Here is a 19,601-nt window from a genome sequence, read left to right on the forward strand (position 1 = left end):
TCTCCTCTCCTCCCCCGTTTGCACTCTATTCCTCAGAAATAAATAAACATTAAAAAAAAGAAAAACTAAAACACTTTCACTTGCTTTCATTCTTAAACTAATTTCACTTTCTACACAATTCCAGGCTGACATTTGGTTTTTCAATGCTCTGAAGAGAATATTCCACTATTTTCACCGTTAATATTGAAAAGTCAGCTGTTAGTCTTTCTTTTATAGACAATTAGTCCTTTCTCTTTGGGTAGTTTCAAGATGTTGTCTTTGGTGGTCTATAGTTTCACTACAATGGTTCTATGTATACTTTTATTTATATTTATCCTTTATGGAGAATATCCTACCTCCTGGATGATTTTTAATCTCTGGGGGAATTTGCAGCCATTATCTCTGCAAGTACTTCCTCCCTTCCATTCTTTACTCTTGGGTCTCTACTCCATCTTCCATATCTCTTAACCTTCTTTTCATATTTTCCATCTCCTTATCTTTTTATCTATTTGAGATTGATTTTTCAGATATATCATTCAGTTCTCCAGTTGCCTCTTCAGCTGTCTAATGTGTTAACACTTCACTGAGTTTCAAATTTGGTCAGTCACGTATTTCATTTTTGGATTTTAAAAATGTTTGTTAATTTCTTTAAAATTTCATTGTACTTGCTTATCCTGGTAATTTTAGGTATATAAATATTTTGTACATAACTGTTTTATATTTTGTATCTGAGAATTTGAATATTTGCAATATTTTGGAGGGGATATCGAAATTTACTATTTTTGTTGGCTCTCATTCAAGGTAGTTTCCCATTTCTCATGTGTTGCGTGACCTTTAACAGTATATTACTTGATCTTAATTTGTGGAAGTCCTATGTTCCCATTCTGGAGAAACTTTCATTCACAAAGTATTTGATTCTACTGGTAGAAAAACAACGACCTGCAAATCAGAACCTGAGCTCCTCTAGAGGATTTAAACATAGAACAAAAGTCTTACTGCTATTGCAGGGTTTGTTATCTTCATAATGGCGTTGCTATAGGAATCCATCCTTGGCAACCTCGCCTCTTCTGAGTGTTTGCATTTCCAAAGCTAGATCCTTGCCATTCTGGCTTTTATGCTTTCCACCTTCCTACTTCTCTGGCCTACTTTGTGGACTCAAGTTCCAATCCCAAACTCTGAGTACTCTCACTCTTGTGCTTGGGCACTCCTCCTTAATTCTTAGGTACTAAAGCTATAGCTTGTCCAGATCCATGCTCAAGTGTGTCTGTTTGTTTTGGGGTGGGAGGTTGCCAGACACCACTCTTACCTTTCATGAAACCAGCAGTGCCTCAAATTATGTGTCTTACTGGCAGTCTTGGGAGCTTCTATTTAGTCACGATACTAGAAGTGGAAATCATGCAAGATTTTTGACACTTTGAAGTTATTTAAGAACTTATCTCTATTTATATATGTATATATTTATATACATATGTTTATAAATACATATATTTATATACATATAAGGCCAATAGTTGGAGATACAGCAGATCTCAAAAGATAGCTAGAAAGTAAATAAGAATTTTCATTAAGATCCATGATTTGGCATTTGATCCTCTGAGTCTCTCATACTCACCCTCAGTTGCTTTGGAAAGATCAGTAACACCTGTAAAATTTTTGTTAGATTTGAATCGCTAATGCAGCTTTCACCTAGTTAACATATAATGGCAATTTCCACTGTGACCTCAGTTTGTGCTACAGGGATAGCACAGACCTATCTTAAAATATTCCTAATAATTCCTAATATTCCTTAAATATTCCATTTGTAATAGTTGAATAAGAGGACTATATAATGACTAGCATTCTGTTTTCATTTACCTATTTTCTGAAAGGTCAGGTCCTAAAAATAAAGTAAGTTACCTCAAACAAAAGGATACTACTGGTATCCTGAATTACTGGTGCTTGAATTTTAATGTATACTATTCCTCATTTATTAAGATTTTGATTTTTCTTCAACTTTCTATCCACATTGTCTAGCACACAGAAGGCATCCCATATATATATATATCTATCTATCTCCACTGAATAAAAGATGCTATTGATCTTACAGAGGTAGAATGCAAACTTTCCCCATTACTACCAGTGAAGTGGACAGTTCGCGCTCAGATTTTGCCCTTCCCCAGGACCAAAAACACTTGCAAGAAGGCTAATAAGCAAAGTTAGTCTTTGAGATCTTGAATATAGTAGAGCTAATACACATTTTGACGAACAGAAAGCTTCCAAAAGGAAATAATACTTAAAACCAAAGTTACAAATTATAATCTATTTATACTTTAATTTGTGCATTTGTGGTAATTTATGACTGCAAAACACTTTTTTCTTAGAATGACATAAAGGCACATTTCATTTCAATGCATAGTGTACCATTCTAAAATATACTAATAATTTCCTTACAAAGTGCTTGAGCAGTCACTTACACATACAGTAATAGCAAAATATATTTACACTCTATAGAGTTTAAAAATTTTAAATCTGACTAAAATATATATATTTTTTAAAAACTACAGAAAATATTAGTGCTTTCTTCAGCTTAATTGTGTGAATATACCCTGCCCTCTAATTTTTTCTTAGTGATTGACTTCAATTAAAAAAAAAAAAAAACTTCTGTACACTGTGTAGTTACATAATGCTATGTCAGGTTTTAATGCTAAAAGCCTATTTTAGACATTGCTTTCTATGCATATTTGAGAACCAGGAAAGGTGAGCAGACTGTACCTCAAAAGTATTTAGTGTTTTTTTTTTTAATGTGTTAACACTCTGTAAATTAAAGCCAGACAATTAAGCTAAGATCCTTTCCTGTCCTTTAACAAGGAACTTAACTGGCATTTTAAAATAACTTTAAACAACTTATTGCTCCCTCTTTCTATAAGATTTTCCCCCAAAGAATCTTGGGTAATAATAGAATTGGAAGGAAATAAGAACTCTTGGAAAAATTGTAACTGTTCTCAGAGTATACAAAAACATGCCAGCACACCCTAGCAAGGCTGAAGTATTGATAAACTTTCTATAAATCGATGTGCTTTTATGTTTCTCATAGAATTTAAATTTGAACAATTTTTAAGACATGAGATCACTGTGATTAAATGGCTAATTCAGTATGGTTAGTTCACAACTTGTTATTCCTGAGATATGATGACCCTAACATGCTAAGCACAGAATTAAAGATGTTATTATTGAACTAAAGAAAAATAATGCAGTCATACACGAGAGGAAAAGGATGCAAAAACTAACAACAACAAAAAAACCAAAAAACTCCAGGCAAGTGGAAAAATCATGGCTTGCCAAAAGACTTTCCTCTAAGAGCATTAAAAAAAGCCACAAATGGATCCTCTGAAGAGTTGTAAAAAGTATTTGATCAAATGGTTTTTGAGACTTTTGAGGTACAGCTTTAGTGTTATAATAATTTTATAAAATATAGACTGTTTTATCAAAAATATTTATACATTCTGTTACAATATATTGCTTTTGCCCTCAGTAACTGCCAATATAAAATCTGGATCCAGTGGCCTAAAATGTACAAATGCACTTAACGTAAATGCTGGAGTTTGAGGTGTCTGCTTGGCCACTGTACAAAAGTGATGAAGTGGTGAAATTAAATAATAAACCTACAACACAGAATACATTACAACTTGCACATATACATGTTCACAGCATGTATACAACGATAATCCCTATGTTTTAACAGATATAGTTCCCTTCTACAGTAGATACAAGAATAAGATAAACTGGGTTGAAAAATGTACAACGAATATCAAAAAAGGAGTAATTAGTCCACTGATTTTGGAAGAAGGTATGATTGAATATATCGAGTGTCTAGACTTTGGGAATGCATACAGGTAATACAGTATCTTGGTTCAGGCTAATCAGAAGTCCTCATTCTTAAAATTTTAAGTAAATGCTGATGTTTAGTTGTTCCTGTTTGCTTCAGCATGGTTTAATAAACAAAAAATTGTTTGGCAAGTAGCTCTGTTGGAAAGCTATGAGGCTCTGTTACATGGTTGGTAAAGATAAGGCGATAAAAATTTTCTCCTAATAAATATAGAAAATTTATAAAACAAGACATCAATTCATTTTTTTAAAAAAACAAGCCAAAAAATGTGCACAAACTACCACTACATTTTTTTTGATATTATAGTAATTTCATTAAAAAAATAAGAGCATTTGCCTTATTCGAACAGATTTACTATGTGTGAACAGTAATAGCATCCCAAACCCTTTTTGTTCTTTTTGTAAAATATAGCTAACTGAAGTGAAATGATTAATCTTCCTTCCACTTAAGGCAGGCATAAGGCATAGCGAGGGACCGTGGAAGAGTGGTGTTTTTTTCTTTTCTTTTTTTTTAAATAGACTATTGATCCAAAAGTATTCATTTGTGATAGGTTTTCATGGCCGATGTTCATTCCGCTTAAACTCCATGAAACTGTTTCCAGTGCTCAGATTTATGTTGAAAATACATTAAAAGAAGCCACTTTCAAGAAGATTTTACAATAGTACTTTTAAAGAAATCTTCATGTGTTTAAACAAAAAACTCAGAAGCTACTGGTGGCACAGAGAGCAAATGAAGGGTTGCTATTGTTAAGAGGTCTTCTTGTGAGTTAGTTTGCTTGGTTTCACAGTGTCTAGGAACTTAACACCAATCAGCAATGTAGTCAAAATCTCTGAACATTTCTTGCTCCTCTTCTGAAAGTATCCTTGGTTCTCGAGGCGGAGTCAAAATAGGTGCTTCTGAGGTAAATTCATCATCAAAATTACTAACATCTTCTCGTCCTCTAATGGTAGGTACAAATGGCGGCTTTACTTTTTTGTCCATCAGAGCACTCCAATCAATTAGCTGGATTACAAAATATAAAATGACCAGTTTAGTTTCCTACACTTAATTTCTATTTTCACAAAAAATTTTAAACTGTCACACTTACCCGGAAAAATGGGTGCTTTTTTACATCCTCTGCATCTTTCTCACCAGCTCCAAGTCGCCGCTCAGGATTTCTTCGTAATAGCTAACACAATATAAAATATAAAAGTTAAAATAAAACCAGTGACTTCGTTGATAAAGATTCTCATAACTTGCAAAGATTTAGATGTTTTTTTTGGTATGTGTTTGTCTAAACCATGCAACATCTATGAACTAAAAAACAACTTCTAAAGTTCTAATTGGGTTCTCCCGGGAGGGTGAAGAGTTAAGTCTGGGGAGCCACCCCTGGAGCCAGAGATGTCGTGTCCCCCTCCTCTTTAATTTCCCGTTGCAAACAATAAAGGCCTTTTCTGCTGTAAAAAAAAAAAAAAAAAAAAAAAAAAGATAAAGTTCCAACTGGGAAATGTCCTTCAATAAAAGAAATTTAAGCAGTTTATAAACCATTAGCTCTTACCCTTCTCATTATTGATATGGCTTCTGTAGATAAGAACCTTGGATACCTTACTTCATCATTTACAATACTGTCAAAAACTTCCTCTTCATCATCACCAGGAAAGGGAGACTAGAAAAAAAAATCTCTAAGTCAAAATGAATTTCAATACTGTAAAATCTTATCACCTATCCAAAGTACAGACAAGAACCAAGTAGTGAGAAAAACAAACAAAGAACTTACCAAAACACCAAACAAGAAAAGACTGTGAGGAGCCACAAAAGATACACAACAGATCTATTATACAGAGGATATACCATATACTCTTATTGAAATCTTCATCTTTATTTCACAGACTTTAATAACAAACTTGGTTATATTATACAATATCATTTTTTCACTTAATTTAATTCCATTCTATTTTATTTAATTCACTTTTTCATTTATCTGGCCAGTCAATATTTTGAGTGCATACTAGACAGTAAAAATTATTTAGATAATCAACATTTCTCAAGAAGCTCAATCTTGTGGAAAGACAGAAAAAAATGGGTAAAGTAAATATGGTAATAAGTGTCACCATAGAGAAAAGCTCAGAGTTTGTGAGAATACATCTGATATGGATGTACTTTGAATTTCACAGTCAATCGCAAATTAATTAGCAAAACACAATCAGAGATCTGCAGGCATAATGACGGCACTAAGTAGCAGCTGCCAACAGAATTCAAGTCTTAGGGGCATTTCAGTTAGCAGAGTATTATTAAAATGTTGCTCATATTGACAGGAATGACCCTAAGTCATAAAAACATATTTAAATTACATTCAGTATAACAATTTGATGCACAAAATGATAACTCTCAAATATATTGAAATGTTATTATGAAATATGACTTACTATTTCAGAATTTGAAATGACTTAGATTTGGTTGCTTGTTTCCTGTAAAGTATTAATGAATAAGAGCCAAGCAGAAAGCAGTATCAATGGAAAGGGAAGAATCTTTGACTTGAGGAATCTATGAAAATGAATTTAGAACCCAACCTCCTAAAGCTGAGCTGCCCATCTTATTGCTCATATGTAAGGAAATTTCACACTTTTCATTTACTGAAACCTTAGCTCATTTACGCACTCAAAATGAATAAATCAAATAGATAAATGAAGTAACTACTATGTGAGATAATATCATTTCTTTCTGGGATCGAGATAGCAGCAAATTAGAGAAAAATTCCTTTTCACAAGAATTCTCAATCAGAATTTCAAGTGGTAATACAAAACACTTTTGTCTATTTGATCAATTTTGTATTTAAAAAATGTCACTTTATAAATCCCTGAAGAGTGAAGATATACCCACATATTCATTAAGATGTTAAAGTTCTTTGTTTCTGCAAATAGATTATAAATTAACAGGATGAACAATGGAATGCTAACAAGTATGTTTTAAACAGATATAAAAAGAATTCAATAGTCTGTTCAGATGTCAAGAGTGCAACTCCAATATCTAAGTTTACTTAAAATTTCTCTGATGCTTCAATTCTCATTTGGCACCAGGAAGGGGGATCTGGTCCTTCCAGTCCTCAAAACCCATACAAACACAAATACACGTTTGAAAATGCATGATATATCCAGTGAATTTTCAAATCTTTGTAATAATAGAGTAATTAGACATAAACTTCAGCCAAACCTGACTTTTATCACAGTTAAAAGTTATTGCTAAAATTTTACCAATGTTAAACTGGTAAATTTAAAACTATCAAGTACTGATGAGTTTTAAGTTTAGTTCTTTTCCCAACTACCCTCTTACAAAGGTGCTAAAGAGAAAGGAAACTGCAATAAGCAATTGTGAAGGAATAGCTGGATCCACTGTCTTTTATATCCTAGTAATTAACAGGTTAATCAATTAGAAGCTCTTTTTAAAAATACAGAACAGGAGCTTCTTCATTTGCTCATTGCCAAGTTTTCCCGTCACTGTAGAAGAGGAAGCAGAATCAACTGGATCTTAATTGTAGTATTCTGCAATAAATTCACATTTTTTGCCTGTCAGAGCTAATATGGAGAGTCAATTTTAAGCAAGCATGTAATTTTTGGTAACCTAATTAAATCTCATACATAAATGAATACATTAAAAAAACCCAAAGCAACAAAACTATTACTTTGAAAAAAGGTATGGGGTGGGGGGAAGTTCAAGTAGGTCAGAGCTTACAGAAACAACTATTATGAGTACTTCTTCTTCTTCTTTTTTTTTTTTTTTTTATTATGAGTACTTCTGGCATTCTTAGAAAGCAAAGACCACTGTGGATTAGGGATAAAATACATCTTTCCATCTTAAAACACTGTATAGCAGCTTTTCTAGATAGAGGTAGAAATTTTACTAAATCACTGGTCTTAAGAATAGAAATAAGGTTAGGTGGATTCTATACCCTGAGGTAACAAAGCATAATGGTTTAGGGATAGGAAACCAGAGAGCCAGAGTTAAAAATCGCAGCTCCACCACATGAGAACTCTGTGACTTTAAGCAAGTTATTAACTTCTTTGTGTTTCCACTTATACACCTGAAAATGGGCCCAAGACTAGTACTGAGCTCATTAAAGGCTGCTGAAAAATTAAATGAGCTAATATTTATAAAGCAAATAGGATAGTGCCCGGCACATGGTAAACATTTTAATTAGCTACTTCTTTTCCTCCTTTCCTAAATATCCACTCCAATATAACATACCAAAGTGGCTGTCATTTGGATGGACTAAAATACTTTATTTATATGAAATAAGTGCCATTATATGACAATACAGGGTAAAACTTCAGAAATTTCTGACATTCAATAATTTGGTCAATCATTTATTCAGCTACTAATTTATTCATGCCTAGAATGTACAAGGAAGGTTTTTGGTACTGGGAAAACTGCAAAACAGTGAACCAAACTCATTTTTTTTTCATCCCAAGATCATCCCAAGATCAAACTGTAAGCAGTTTTCAGTTACTTGTCTAAATATTTACCCTTTCCCAAGTCCAATTTATTTTGACCAATGCATTTATTTTGACCAATGTATAACTGACTTTTTGTTACAGGTATAGAGTACATTCTTTTCATTAGTCTTTCTGTTATTCCCTATGAAATGATCAATTATATATGATCATGTCTTAAATTCATAAAACACAAATAACTACAGCATACTGAAATACAAGGTATGATTTTCAAAGTTCTATAGATAATATAAAAACCTAAAAAACACAGTGAAGGTAATATAGAATTTCAGGCAATTACTAGTATATTATAAATGTGTATACACATTAAGTATGTGTAACTTAAGCTCCACTTATGCAGGAAACATATGAAGTCATTTCTCAATGACATATTTTGTTCTTTCCTAATTTCTCTCTCATCTATTTTATACTGCTTACCTCACCAACGAGCATCTCATATATAAGAACACCAAGGCCCCACCAGTCTACAGCCCTTGTATAGGATGTTTCTGTTAACACTTCTGGGGCAAGAAATTCAGGAGTGCCACAAAATGTGCTTGTTCTATCTCCATATCCCATTCCTGAAAAGGTAAAATTTAAGCATTTGTTAGCAAAGAAAAAAGTCTAGACCAACAGATAAAAAATTAGACGATATCCTTAGGAAGCAAAATTAAAGTTCCATTTGTGCACGGTGACCAAACTTAAGATATACCAGACTTCTACAGAAAATGTTAAGGACTGGTACAGAGAAAACTGTGCAACAGTAACTCTATTATTTAATTAATGGGTAAAAATAAAGAAGTGCAATTTTCACACTTTATTTTATTTATTTTCTGTCATTACAAATGATGCTAAGAAGTTACAAGAAAAAAATTGATTCTGAGCTTCAATTTTTATCATCTTTTCAATTCAATCTTTAAAATATTTTATCTGGTTCATTATAAAAAATAACATTTAGTTTGGAGAATACCAAAATGCAAACCCTTGGATAAGCAAGAGTTAACCACCAAAACAACCCTGAAGAAGAAAAAACAAAACTGGAGGTATCACAATCCCAGATTTTAAGTTATACTACAAAGCTATAGTAATCAAAGCAGTATGGTACTGGCACAAAAACAGACACATATATCAATGAACAGGATAGAAAGCCCAGAAACAAACCCACAATTATACGGTCAATTATTCTTTGACAAAAGAGGCAAGAATATGCAACGGGAAAAAGTCTCTTCAACAAATGGTGTTGAGAAAATCAGACAGCTACATGCAAAAGAATGCAACTAGACCACTTTCTTATACCATACATGAAAATAAACTCAAAATGGATTAAGGACCTACATGTGAAACCTAAAATCATAAAGATCCTAGAAGAGACCAATTTCTCTGGAATTGGTAGTGGCAACATCTTTCTAGATATTTCTCCTGAGACAAGGGAAATAAAGCAAAAGTAAACTATTGGGACTACGTTGAAATAAAAACTTGTGCAGAGCAAAGTAAACAATAAACCCAACTAAAAGCCTACTGAATGGGAGAAGATATTTGCAAATGACATATCCGATAAAGGGTTAGCATCCAAAATATATAAAGAACTGATACAACTTGATACCAAAAAACCCCACAAATAATCCAGTTAAAAAATAGGCAGAAGATATGAACAGACATTTCTCCAAAGAAGACATCCAGATGGCCAAAAGACACACTCAATATCATTCATCATCAGGGAAATGCAAACCAAAACTATAATAACATATCACCTCACACCTGTCAGAATGGCTAAAATCAAAGCCACAAGACAAGTATTAATGAGGATGTGGAGAAAAAGGAACCCTCTTGTGCACTATTGGTGGGAATGCAAACTGGTGCAGTCACTATGGAAAACAGTATGGAGGTTCCTCAAAAAATGAAAAATAGAACTACCTTATGATCCAGTAATCACACTACTGAGTATTTACCCAAAGAATACAAAAACACGACTTTGAAACCATATATGCACCCCTCTGTTTACAGGAGCATTATTTACAATAGCCATAATATGGAAGCAGCCCAAGCACCCGTCAGTAGATGAATGAAGACTATGTGGCATGCATATGCGCGCGCGCACACACACACACACACACACACACACACACTGCAATATTACTCAGCCATTAAAAAGAATGAGAAATGTTTCCATTTGCAACAACATGGAGGGAACTAGAGAGTATAATGCTAAGTGAAATGAGTTAGAGAAAGACAAAGACAAATACCATATGATTTCATGCACAAGTAGAATTTAAGAAACAAATGAACATAGGGGGAAAGAAAGAGAGATAAACCAAGAAAGAGACTCTTAACTATAGAGAACAAATTGATGGTTACCAGAGTTGTGTGGAGAGGGTGGAGGGGATGGGTGAAATAGGTGATGGGATTAAAGAGTACACTTATCGTAATGAGCACTGGATAATGTAAAGAATTGTTGAATCACTATATTGTACACCTGAAACTAACGTGACACTATATATTAACTATGCCAGAATTAAAATTAAAAAGTTAATAAAATAAAAAAGGAGTTAACCAATGGTGCCATATACACATACAGTATTAATCTTTTAACTAGTTCACAAATTTATATTTCTTATAATTTAGTTTAGTAAATTTTGTTTAGTTCATAATTTTAATTTTATTTATCATAATTTAGTAATATATTAATCAAATACACATTCTACATATTGAATATGTCTCAATATATTCTAAAGTGTTAAAAGCTCCTTATAATCATCATCTTAGTAAAGAATTTGAAAGAAAAGCTCTCAATTCTAAATTTTAAAAGGTATGCATTTATAATGACTGAAAATCTCAAATGAACTTGGGAGTCTATGGACCAAGATTTGAAGAGCGTAATTAAATACCTTAGCACAGAAGGGTGGAAAAATTTGTTTTTGCAAAATTTCTTTAACATTGTCACACTTTTTTTTCTTCAATAAAATATTATTTTTAAAAAGAGCTGATACAGTATCTACATAGGTTCTACACGAACCTTTTACGTGACTTGGCCAAGATTAAAAAAATGTTAATTAAGACCAAAATAGAACTAATATTTCTTGATTTTTATTTTATGCTTTGATAAAAACCAGAGGAGATTACAAACTCCCTATTTTCAGGATAAAACTACTCTTAATTTTTTGTTTCGTTTATAGTTGTAGTAGTAGTAGTATGAAATCTGTCACGTTTTAGTGTAGTATATATGTCAACTGCAGTAGTTATCATATTTCATTCATTCTGGTAAATTTTCTTATCCTGATATTTTTATTGTCATTTATTTATTCTTTTTTTTTTTTTTTTTTTGAGAGGGAGAGAAAGAGAGAGAGAACACATGAGAAGTAGGAGGAGAAAGAATCTTAAGCAGGCTCCACAAGCACAGAGTCTTATGTGGGCCTTAATCTCATGACCGTGAGATCATGACTTGAGCTGAAAGCGAGTTGGTTGCTCAAAGCGAATGAGTCACGCAGCACCCTTGTCCTGGTATTTTTTTTTTTTTAATTTTTTAAACATTTATTCATTTTTGAGAGTGAGAGAGACAGAGTGTGAGCGGGGAAAGGGCAGAGAGAGAGGGAGACACAGAATCCGAAGCAGGCTCCAGGCTCTGAGCTGTCAGCACAGGGCCCAATGCAGGGCTTGAACTCACGGACTGCGAGATAATGACCCGAGCCAAAGTCAGATGCCCAACCGAGCCACCCAGGCGCCCCTGTCCTGGTATTTTTAAAAAAAGGTGAAAGTAGGCCCAGTTGGCTAGGACTTCAAATTGGTTAAACTCCAAGGAAGGAGTTAACCACAGGCTCTTAAGAGTCAGAAAAATCTGGGTTTAAATTCCTGCTTTGCCACTAGTTAGAAAGCTTAGAAAAGCTATCTAACCTCAAAGGCTAGTTTCCTCATCTATATGCTGGGGGTTAACGGTACTACCTACCATCACAAGACTATTAGAAATTAAAGGAGATCATGCATATGAAGAATTTGGTAAATTTCTTGGCAATTATTAAGTGCTCAAAAAATGTTATTAGCACCTACATGGCAGGTTGATTTGCTGGACAAAAAATCTAGAGACAGGAAAGTTGAAGAAGCTATTAGTTTTTCAAAACAAGAGGACAGCTGGCAGTAGTAGAGGGGAAACGAAAAATTTAAGAAATATTACGGAGGTAAATGTCAGCACATTTTGGTCATTAACTTGATGTGGAAAGAGAACAGAGTCCAGGATGATAGTACATTTTCAAATAGGGAGACTGTGAGAAGATTGTGGCACCATCAACTATGAACTGGACTACCTGAAGAAAAGAACCTATTTTTGGTTGTATAATGTTGGAGGTACCTATGCATTATTCAACCAAAGCTGTCTAGTAGACAGTCGAATATTTATGTTAGGAAAGGAATAATAGATTTTGGAATCATTAACCTATTATTTATAGTTAAAAACTAGCAATGATGAACAACAGGCTAAGGACAAACTGGGGAACAAAGGCATTTAAATCAACGGTGTTTAATACAGGAAAGTCCAATAAGAGGAAAAAAAGTATTACTGAATTCAAATTAAGAGGCTGGTGGGTAACTGATGGTGATATATTTACAAAGTTCACTCATTTATTCATCCAGCTGCTTATTAATTGAATATTCACTGAATACTTAAGATGTGCCAAGCACTATACTGTGCTATGAAAACAAAGCCGAGGAACAAGAAGCTTGTGCAAAAGGGGGAACACAATGTTCATTACAATGCAATGTAATGAATTAAATGTCAAGATAACAATAACTATTTACTATATGTTAGACACTGTGTCACATATATCCAATTCTTGAAATACTCTTAAACAAGAAGCACTATATTGATTTTATATTTGAGGAAACAGACTCAATGAGATTCAAAGTAACTCATCCAAAGACACAGCACGTAAGTGGCAAAGCCAGGGTTCAAACCTAGGACTGTATGGAGCCTAAACCTACAGTCTTTATACTTAAGCCAGCTCTGATTCATATTTCCCCAGTTTACTTATTTACTTTTGAATATATAGACAAGATTCTGAGATATATGCATATTTTCTTCCTATTTAAAAATGTTAGCAGTTTTAAGAAGCTGGACAGAAGTCATCAGGCCTATGTAATTTACTTTGTACAGTCCCAGCAAAGTAAAAAAAAAAAAATGGTGGCCTAACCAATGCTTTCTCAGAGTAGTGACAGAATTTATTTTTTTAGAAAGAGAAAGAGGGGGAGAGAGAGATAGAGACAGAGAGAGAGAGCATGCGTACGTGTGTGGGGGAGAGTCAAGAGGGAGAGGGAGAGAGAATCTCAAGCAGGCACCATGCATAGCGTGGAGCATGGGAGATCATGACTTGAGCCGAAATTAAGAGTCGGACACTTAACTGACTGAGCCACTCAGGCACCCCCATACAAAGAGGATCTTAGGTTTTACATTATGATTTCTGAAAACCTACCTTATTCATAACCACAGAATTCTTAATAATGTGATAATCAGATTACATGAACCGTGCATAATGTCTTAACAAAGAATAAAGTTAAAAATACATTTTGCTTTCCATAGACAAAGTTGAAAAATACCAAAGTACAAAGGAATAGTAATCCATTAGAAAAGGAACTTTAAAATATCCAATTACCTTCTTTGCAAAGACCAAAATCAGCAATTTTCACAAAGCCCTCTGTATCTAGCAATAAGTTATCCAATTTCAAATCTCTGTTCAGGATAAAAAAAAAAATGCAAAATGAAAAAAAATCAATAAAATCAGTAGATAATGTAGGATAAAAATAATTTCAACAGGAGCTGTACTTTTTTTTTTTTTTTTTTTTTTTACTAAAAATGAGTTTTTCATGTTATGATCTGAGATTTAAATATATTACAAATGTTCACTTTTCTTCCTTTTTATTACTCTACATAATATAATGTCTGAATAATTTTCTCCACTATACAGAAAAGAATGTTTTTTAAAAGGAATGTTTTATCTATTTAAATATGTATTTTAAAGCGTGGAAGGAGTTCAAGTATTTTTAACTTTGGTTTTATTAATTTGTTATTTGTGATAGTCTGACTTGGACTAAGTTTGAAGTTCTTCTACACACCATCTGTAAGAAAAGACTGTCAAGGTATCAAGAGGGCAGTTTTAACCAGCCTTATTCTAAGAGAATAATGCGAAATAAAGAGAAAGCTATCACTGACCAAAACTGATTAAATTAAAAATTGATTAAAAATTAAGTTAAAAATATTTTATCCTTTGAGAGTAAAACAGGGCCATGAGGAAACACTCACCTTGGATATATTGTTAGAAGTTTGAATACACTGATGTTTATGGTCTCCTTACTAGCCTTCCTGAATTTGTCTAGTCTAGAGCAATGCTATTCAAAGTGTGGTCCATTGCTTGGCTGCTGGGCTATTATTTGTTGCTAGTCTGCAACTTGATAAGGAGCTTATATTAGTACATAAGGCAACTGTGTCACCAAGTACAGTGTTTAGTTGACAGCAAGACTTAAGGAAGCAGGGTGATGTTTTATACTCTGGTACACGCTACTTATTTTATCATGGACAAATTCTGAGTAGTATTGGTCTATCAAAGTTTTCTACAGTGGCTCAGTTGGATGTAAAATATTCACCAGAATGAATATTGTTAGTGAATTTTGTTATCAGAGCTCAACTTATAATCTATTTTAATTAGGTAATGGGAAGAAGAATAGGAACAAAGAGGTTCATCACATAATTATTGTGTAACTATTTCTTTCAAAATTGGAGTTTAAAATTTTTAGAGGTCACTTATCATTTGAAAGAGAAAATTAAAAAGCTGGTTAAACACAAAATATCCTTAATTATTTTTAATTCAAATTCACACCAAAATAAGCCATTAGAAAGCATCAAAACTTTACTCACCTATAAACAATTTTGTGTTCATGTAAATACTGCAACCCAAGAACTACACATGCAGCATAAAATCTGTTTGAAGAAATAAAAAGATGTTCAATAAATTCCACTGCTGTTGAATCCCAGTTTATAATTTTATGCTCGAAAGCAGAATTCTGTAGTAAACTAACTTCACAAGTATTTATTTAGTCCCTAGTATATGCCAGACACAGTAAGACATGTCCTAACAATCAGGGATAAAATTAAAAACTGAGAAAAATACAATGTCTACAATGGGAGCCATTAACTTTGCCTGTCGCTAAAGTCCTCAGAGTAGACATTTGATCTGGAAAAATACAATTTACCATAAGGGCAGAAGGACAGTGTAAAAGGCAGAACTCTCAGGGGGGAAATACAGGGCATTCCCTAGGATGGAAAGCAACAGAGGTGTAAAAGGCACCTGTGGTAACCAATAACAAGTTTTTTGTGGCTCAAGTAAAGAATGGGGAAGAAGTGGGAGACAAGGCTGAAAGGACAGCCTGGAGTCAAGTTGTGAAGGACCCTAAGTGCCATATTACGGATACTGAAATTTCTCTTTTCAGCGGTAGAGAATCACACCATTTAGGTCAGAGCAGAATGATCACATTTATGTTAGATTTTTCTGAGGGTAGTATGAAGGCTGGAGTAGAAGTAGGTAGATACCCAGAGGAAAAACAAACAGATGAGGCTATTGTGGTAGCACAGATGGGAGACCATGAGAACCTCCAAGGTAGTGGCAACAAAGAGAATAAAGAGATGGGTTCAAAAGAAACTTTAAAAGTAGCACAAGACTGGTGTCTCCCTAGCAGCAGAGGATGAGGGAGAGAGAAAAACTTAAGATGACTCTTAAGATTTCCTTAGTGTAAAGAGTAATAGGTAAAGAGACAGAGAAATAGCCAAAGTTTTGTGGGGAAAATGAGGTTGACTTAGGTTGACTTTGAATGGTCTTGGAGCTGGTGAAGAAATTGGGTAAATGGGTTTGGATCTTAGGCAAACTTGAGTCCAGCTAGAATATTAACTCTTGAGGAATAGGACCATGAGGGTCTTTTGCAGTATTTATCCTAAATGTTTAGAATAATGCCTGAAACATGGCAGGCTTACTAAATGAGAAGGGAGGTAATAAATACATGAATTTAAAAATGCAGATGTGTTTTCAGTGCAGAATAGTCTATAAGGAAACACTTAGGAGAATCAGTTTTTAATTATGCAAGTAATACATAGGTATTTTCTCTATCAAGTACACATAATACCTCTGGCCCCAAAGCACAATACTTCATTCATCCATCTATCCATCTCACCCCAGTGTCACTACCATCTATAGAGATAACTAACTACTCTTATTGGTTTGGTGAATGTTCTTCGAACTCTTAGAATGCACACATAGATAATTTAGCTATGTCATGTGTTCCCTTATTTAACAAAAAATGGGACGATAATTTGGAAAAATTTTAAAGTGCAAGTATTTACAAATATTTAATTATACATTAGATCTTACATAATTATTTGTTGAAAGTTTAAAGAATTTAGCTCAAGTCCCATTCAAACAGATATGATTCTAAAATTGCTTATTTTTATACATAAGATTTTGGTTAACTTATTTTGGTAACAAAACAATATTATAACAATTATAAAAATACCTTGATTTCTCTTTTATTTCATTTTTTGTAAACAAATCACCCTAATGACACCCAACAAATAATGGGTATATTGTTTAAAATATATATTTCACTAAATGCTTACTATGCTATGTGTCAGGTATATGTTACATATTTTCACTTATTAGCTTATTTAATCTTCAAATCAAAGCTTTAAATCTCTTACAGAAACATAATGAAGCTTTCAGAGAGAGTAACTACTCTGTGTAAAGGTACAAAGCTAGGAAACAAACTATTTTTGATACCACAGTCTCAGTCAATAAAAATTCACTGATCACCTAATATGTGCAACCACACTTCCAGGTATTCCACTAATATACAGAACAGACATCCTCCTCCCTTTTAATGAGGGGAGATAGACAATAAAAAGATGAAAAATAAATAGATGATTTCAGGTAGAAATAAAGTGCTATGGAGATAACAGAAAACAGCATTAAGACTGATCTGATTTGGACATTAGTGATGTAGTGGTATTTTAGATAGGGTACTCAGGAAAGGATTTCAAAAAAATAACATTTGAGGTGAGATCTGATCTAATCCAATGGGATCTAATCAGAGTGAGGTACTTCAAATTTGAAATACAACAATGTAGCATTTTATTCTTTATATACATATTTTTAAAAATTTTTTTTAACGTTTTATTTATTTTTGAGACAGAGAGAGACAGAGCATGAACGGGGGAGGGGCAGAGAGAGAGGGAGACAAAGAATCGGAAGCAGGCTCCAGGCTCTGAGCCATCAGCCCAGAGCCCGACGCGGGGCTTGAACTCACGGACCGTGAGATTGTGACCTGAGCTGAAGTCAGACGCTTAACCGACTGAGCCACCCAGGCGCCCCTATTCTTTATATTTTAATGTTTATTTGAGAGAGAGACACACACACACACAAAATGAGTGGGGAGGAGCAGAGAGAGAGGGAGACAGAGAATCTGAAGCAGACTCCAGGCTCTAAGCTGTTAGCACAGAGCCCTACGTGGGGCTTGAACTCACATACTGCGAGATCATGACCTTAGCTGAAGTTGAATGCCCAACCAAGCCACGCAGGTGCCTCTATTTTTTTTTTTTTAAGTTTATTTACTTTGAGAGGGGGAGGGGGGGGAGAGAGAGCGAGCGAGCATGCACTATCAGTATGCAGCCAGACACAAAGCTCAATCTCAGAAACCACGAGATCATGAACTGAGCTGAAACCAAGAGTCAAACACTCAACCGACTGAGACACCCAGGTGCTCTGGAATTTTATTCTTGTATTTCATTGGGCTTAACTGTTTCATCTGTACATGATTTGTATTCTCAGCAAAAACAAAAGTTCCTTAAAGGAGAACTGTATTTTAAATTTCTTTTAAAAGGGGGGTGGGGGTACATATCAAAACAAAAACAAATTCCCATGTGCAGGCGGGACAGGCTAGGCATAGTCCACATGCTCTGGTTTTAATTTTTAAATATTCAGGAAATGCCTTTTACTTTCTGGCTTCTGTCTCCATTTTGAAAGTTTCACTAACCATCAGAAATAATCTATTTCTTCCTTTTTTTTTTTTTTTAATGTTTATTACTTATTTTTGAGAGACAGAACGAGCATGCGCAAGCAGGGGAGGGGCAGAGAGAAAGGGAGACACAGAATCTGAAGCAGGCTCCAGGCTCTGAGCTGTCAGCAAGAAGCTTGATGCAGGGCTTGAACCCACAAGCTAGGAGATCATGACCTGAGCCGAAGTTGGACGCTTAACTGAGCCACCCAGGCACCCCAAGAAATAGATTTCTTAACTATAGGGAACTGATGGTTACCAGAGGGGGAGGTGAATGGGAGGATGGACTAAATAGGTGATGGGGATTAAAGAGTGCACTTATGATGAGTACCATGCATGAAATTGGTGAAATCACTATATTGTGCACCTGAAACTAATATAACACTGTATGTTAACTAACTGGAATTCAATAAAATAAAACCTCTTAAAAAAAATTACTTCCTATCTTTTGGCTTGAACAACTGGTACTGCCTTTTATTAAGGAGAAGATTAGAAGAGTAGCAGGTTTGGGACAAGTGGGTAAGGTTGGGGGAAATAGGAAAAATCAGAAATTTAGTCTGCAAAGAGAAATACTTGTTAGCCATATGAAGGGAAAAGTCAAGTTGGTGCTGAATGTTATTAGAGTTGGAAGTTTAGGGAAGAGGTCAGGGCTGGAGATACAAAGTTGGTAAACATCAGCATACAGAGTGTGGCTATTCAGAGCACTTTCCTAAGATCAAATCCTAGCTTCACCATTTAAGAGTGATAAAACTGGGATAACAGTAAGGGGAAAATATATACACATCTATATTTAATCTCAAACATTTCCAATTACTTATTTTTATGCATTTGAAGAAGCACAACCTTCATATAATAGCAAATTAAAAAACTACAAAAATACAGTGAAAAGTCTGCATATTTCTATACCTTTCATTGGAAGCTATATGCATATGAATTTCTTTCATATTCTTTCAGAGATATCTTAAGCATGTGCAAGCAAAGACTTAATACACATTAATTATTACTCTTTAAAATGCAAAAACAAATATTTCATACAAATACTTGATAAAGACTCTTTTATATTATGTTTTTTCACTTAACAATGTACTTTGAGTATAGTTAAGTATTTAAAGCCATAGTTCTAAAAAAAAGTAAAATGAATAAATAAATAAATAAATAAAGCCATGGTTCTAGATGGCATTTCCCAGGAAGAAAATATAGAAAAAGAAGGTATT

The 19,601-nt window shown here is 33.9% G+C and overlaps 1 protein-coding gene across 7 annotated transcripts in view; it reads right to left on the minus strand.

Moving 5' to 3' along the window:
• PKN2 (protein kinase N2) overlaps nucleotides 1-19,601 on the minus strand; it is a 163,456-nt gene that overhangs the window by 33,381 nt on the left and 110,474 nt on the right. For all 7 annotated transcript variants that reach the window (XM_049616842.1, XM_049616845.1, XM_049616844.1 and 4 more), the window contains 6 exons: nucleotides 15,206-15,268; nucleotides 13,947-14,023; nucleotides 8,749-8,891; nucleotides 5,382-5,489; nucleotides 4,932-5,012; nucleotides 1,286-4,846 (listed from right to left, as the gene is read on the minus strand). In XM_049616842.1, coding sequence (XP_049472799.1) covers nucleotides 4,643-4,846; nucleotides 4,932-5,012; nucleotides 5,382-5,489; nucleotides 8,749-8,891; nucleotides 13,947-14,023; nucleotides 15,206-15,268 — 676 coding nt within the window. In that variant the 3' untranslated portion in view covers nucleotides 1,286-4,642. The remainder of the gene's footprint in view (nucleotides 1-1,285; nucleotides 4,847-4,931; nucleotides 5,013-5,381; nucleotides 5,490-8,748; nucleotides 8,892-13,946; nucleotides 14,024-15,205; nucleotides 15,269-19,601) is intronic.

Source organism: Panthera uncia, assembly GCF_023721935.1.
Source record: "Panthera uncia isolate 11264 chromosome C1 unlocalized genomic scaffold, Puncia_PCG_1.0 HiC_scaffold_4, whole genome shotgun sequence".
In the NCBI taxonomy this organism is placed as follows: Eukaryota; Metazoa; Chordata; class Mammalia; order Carnivora; family Felidae; genus Panthera; species Panthera uncia.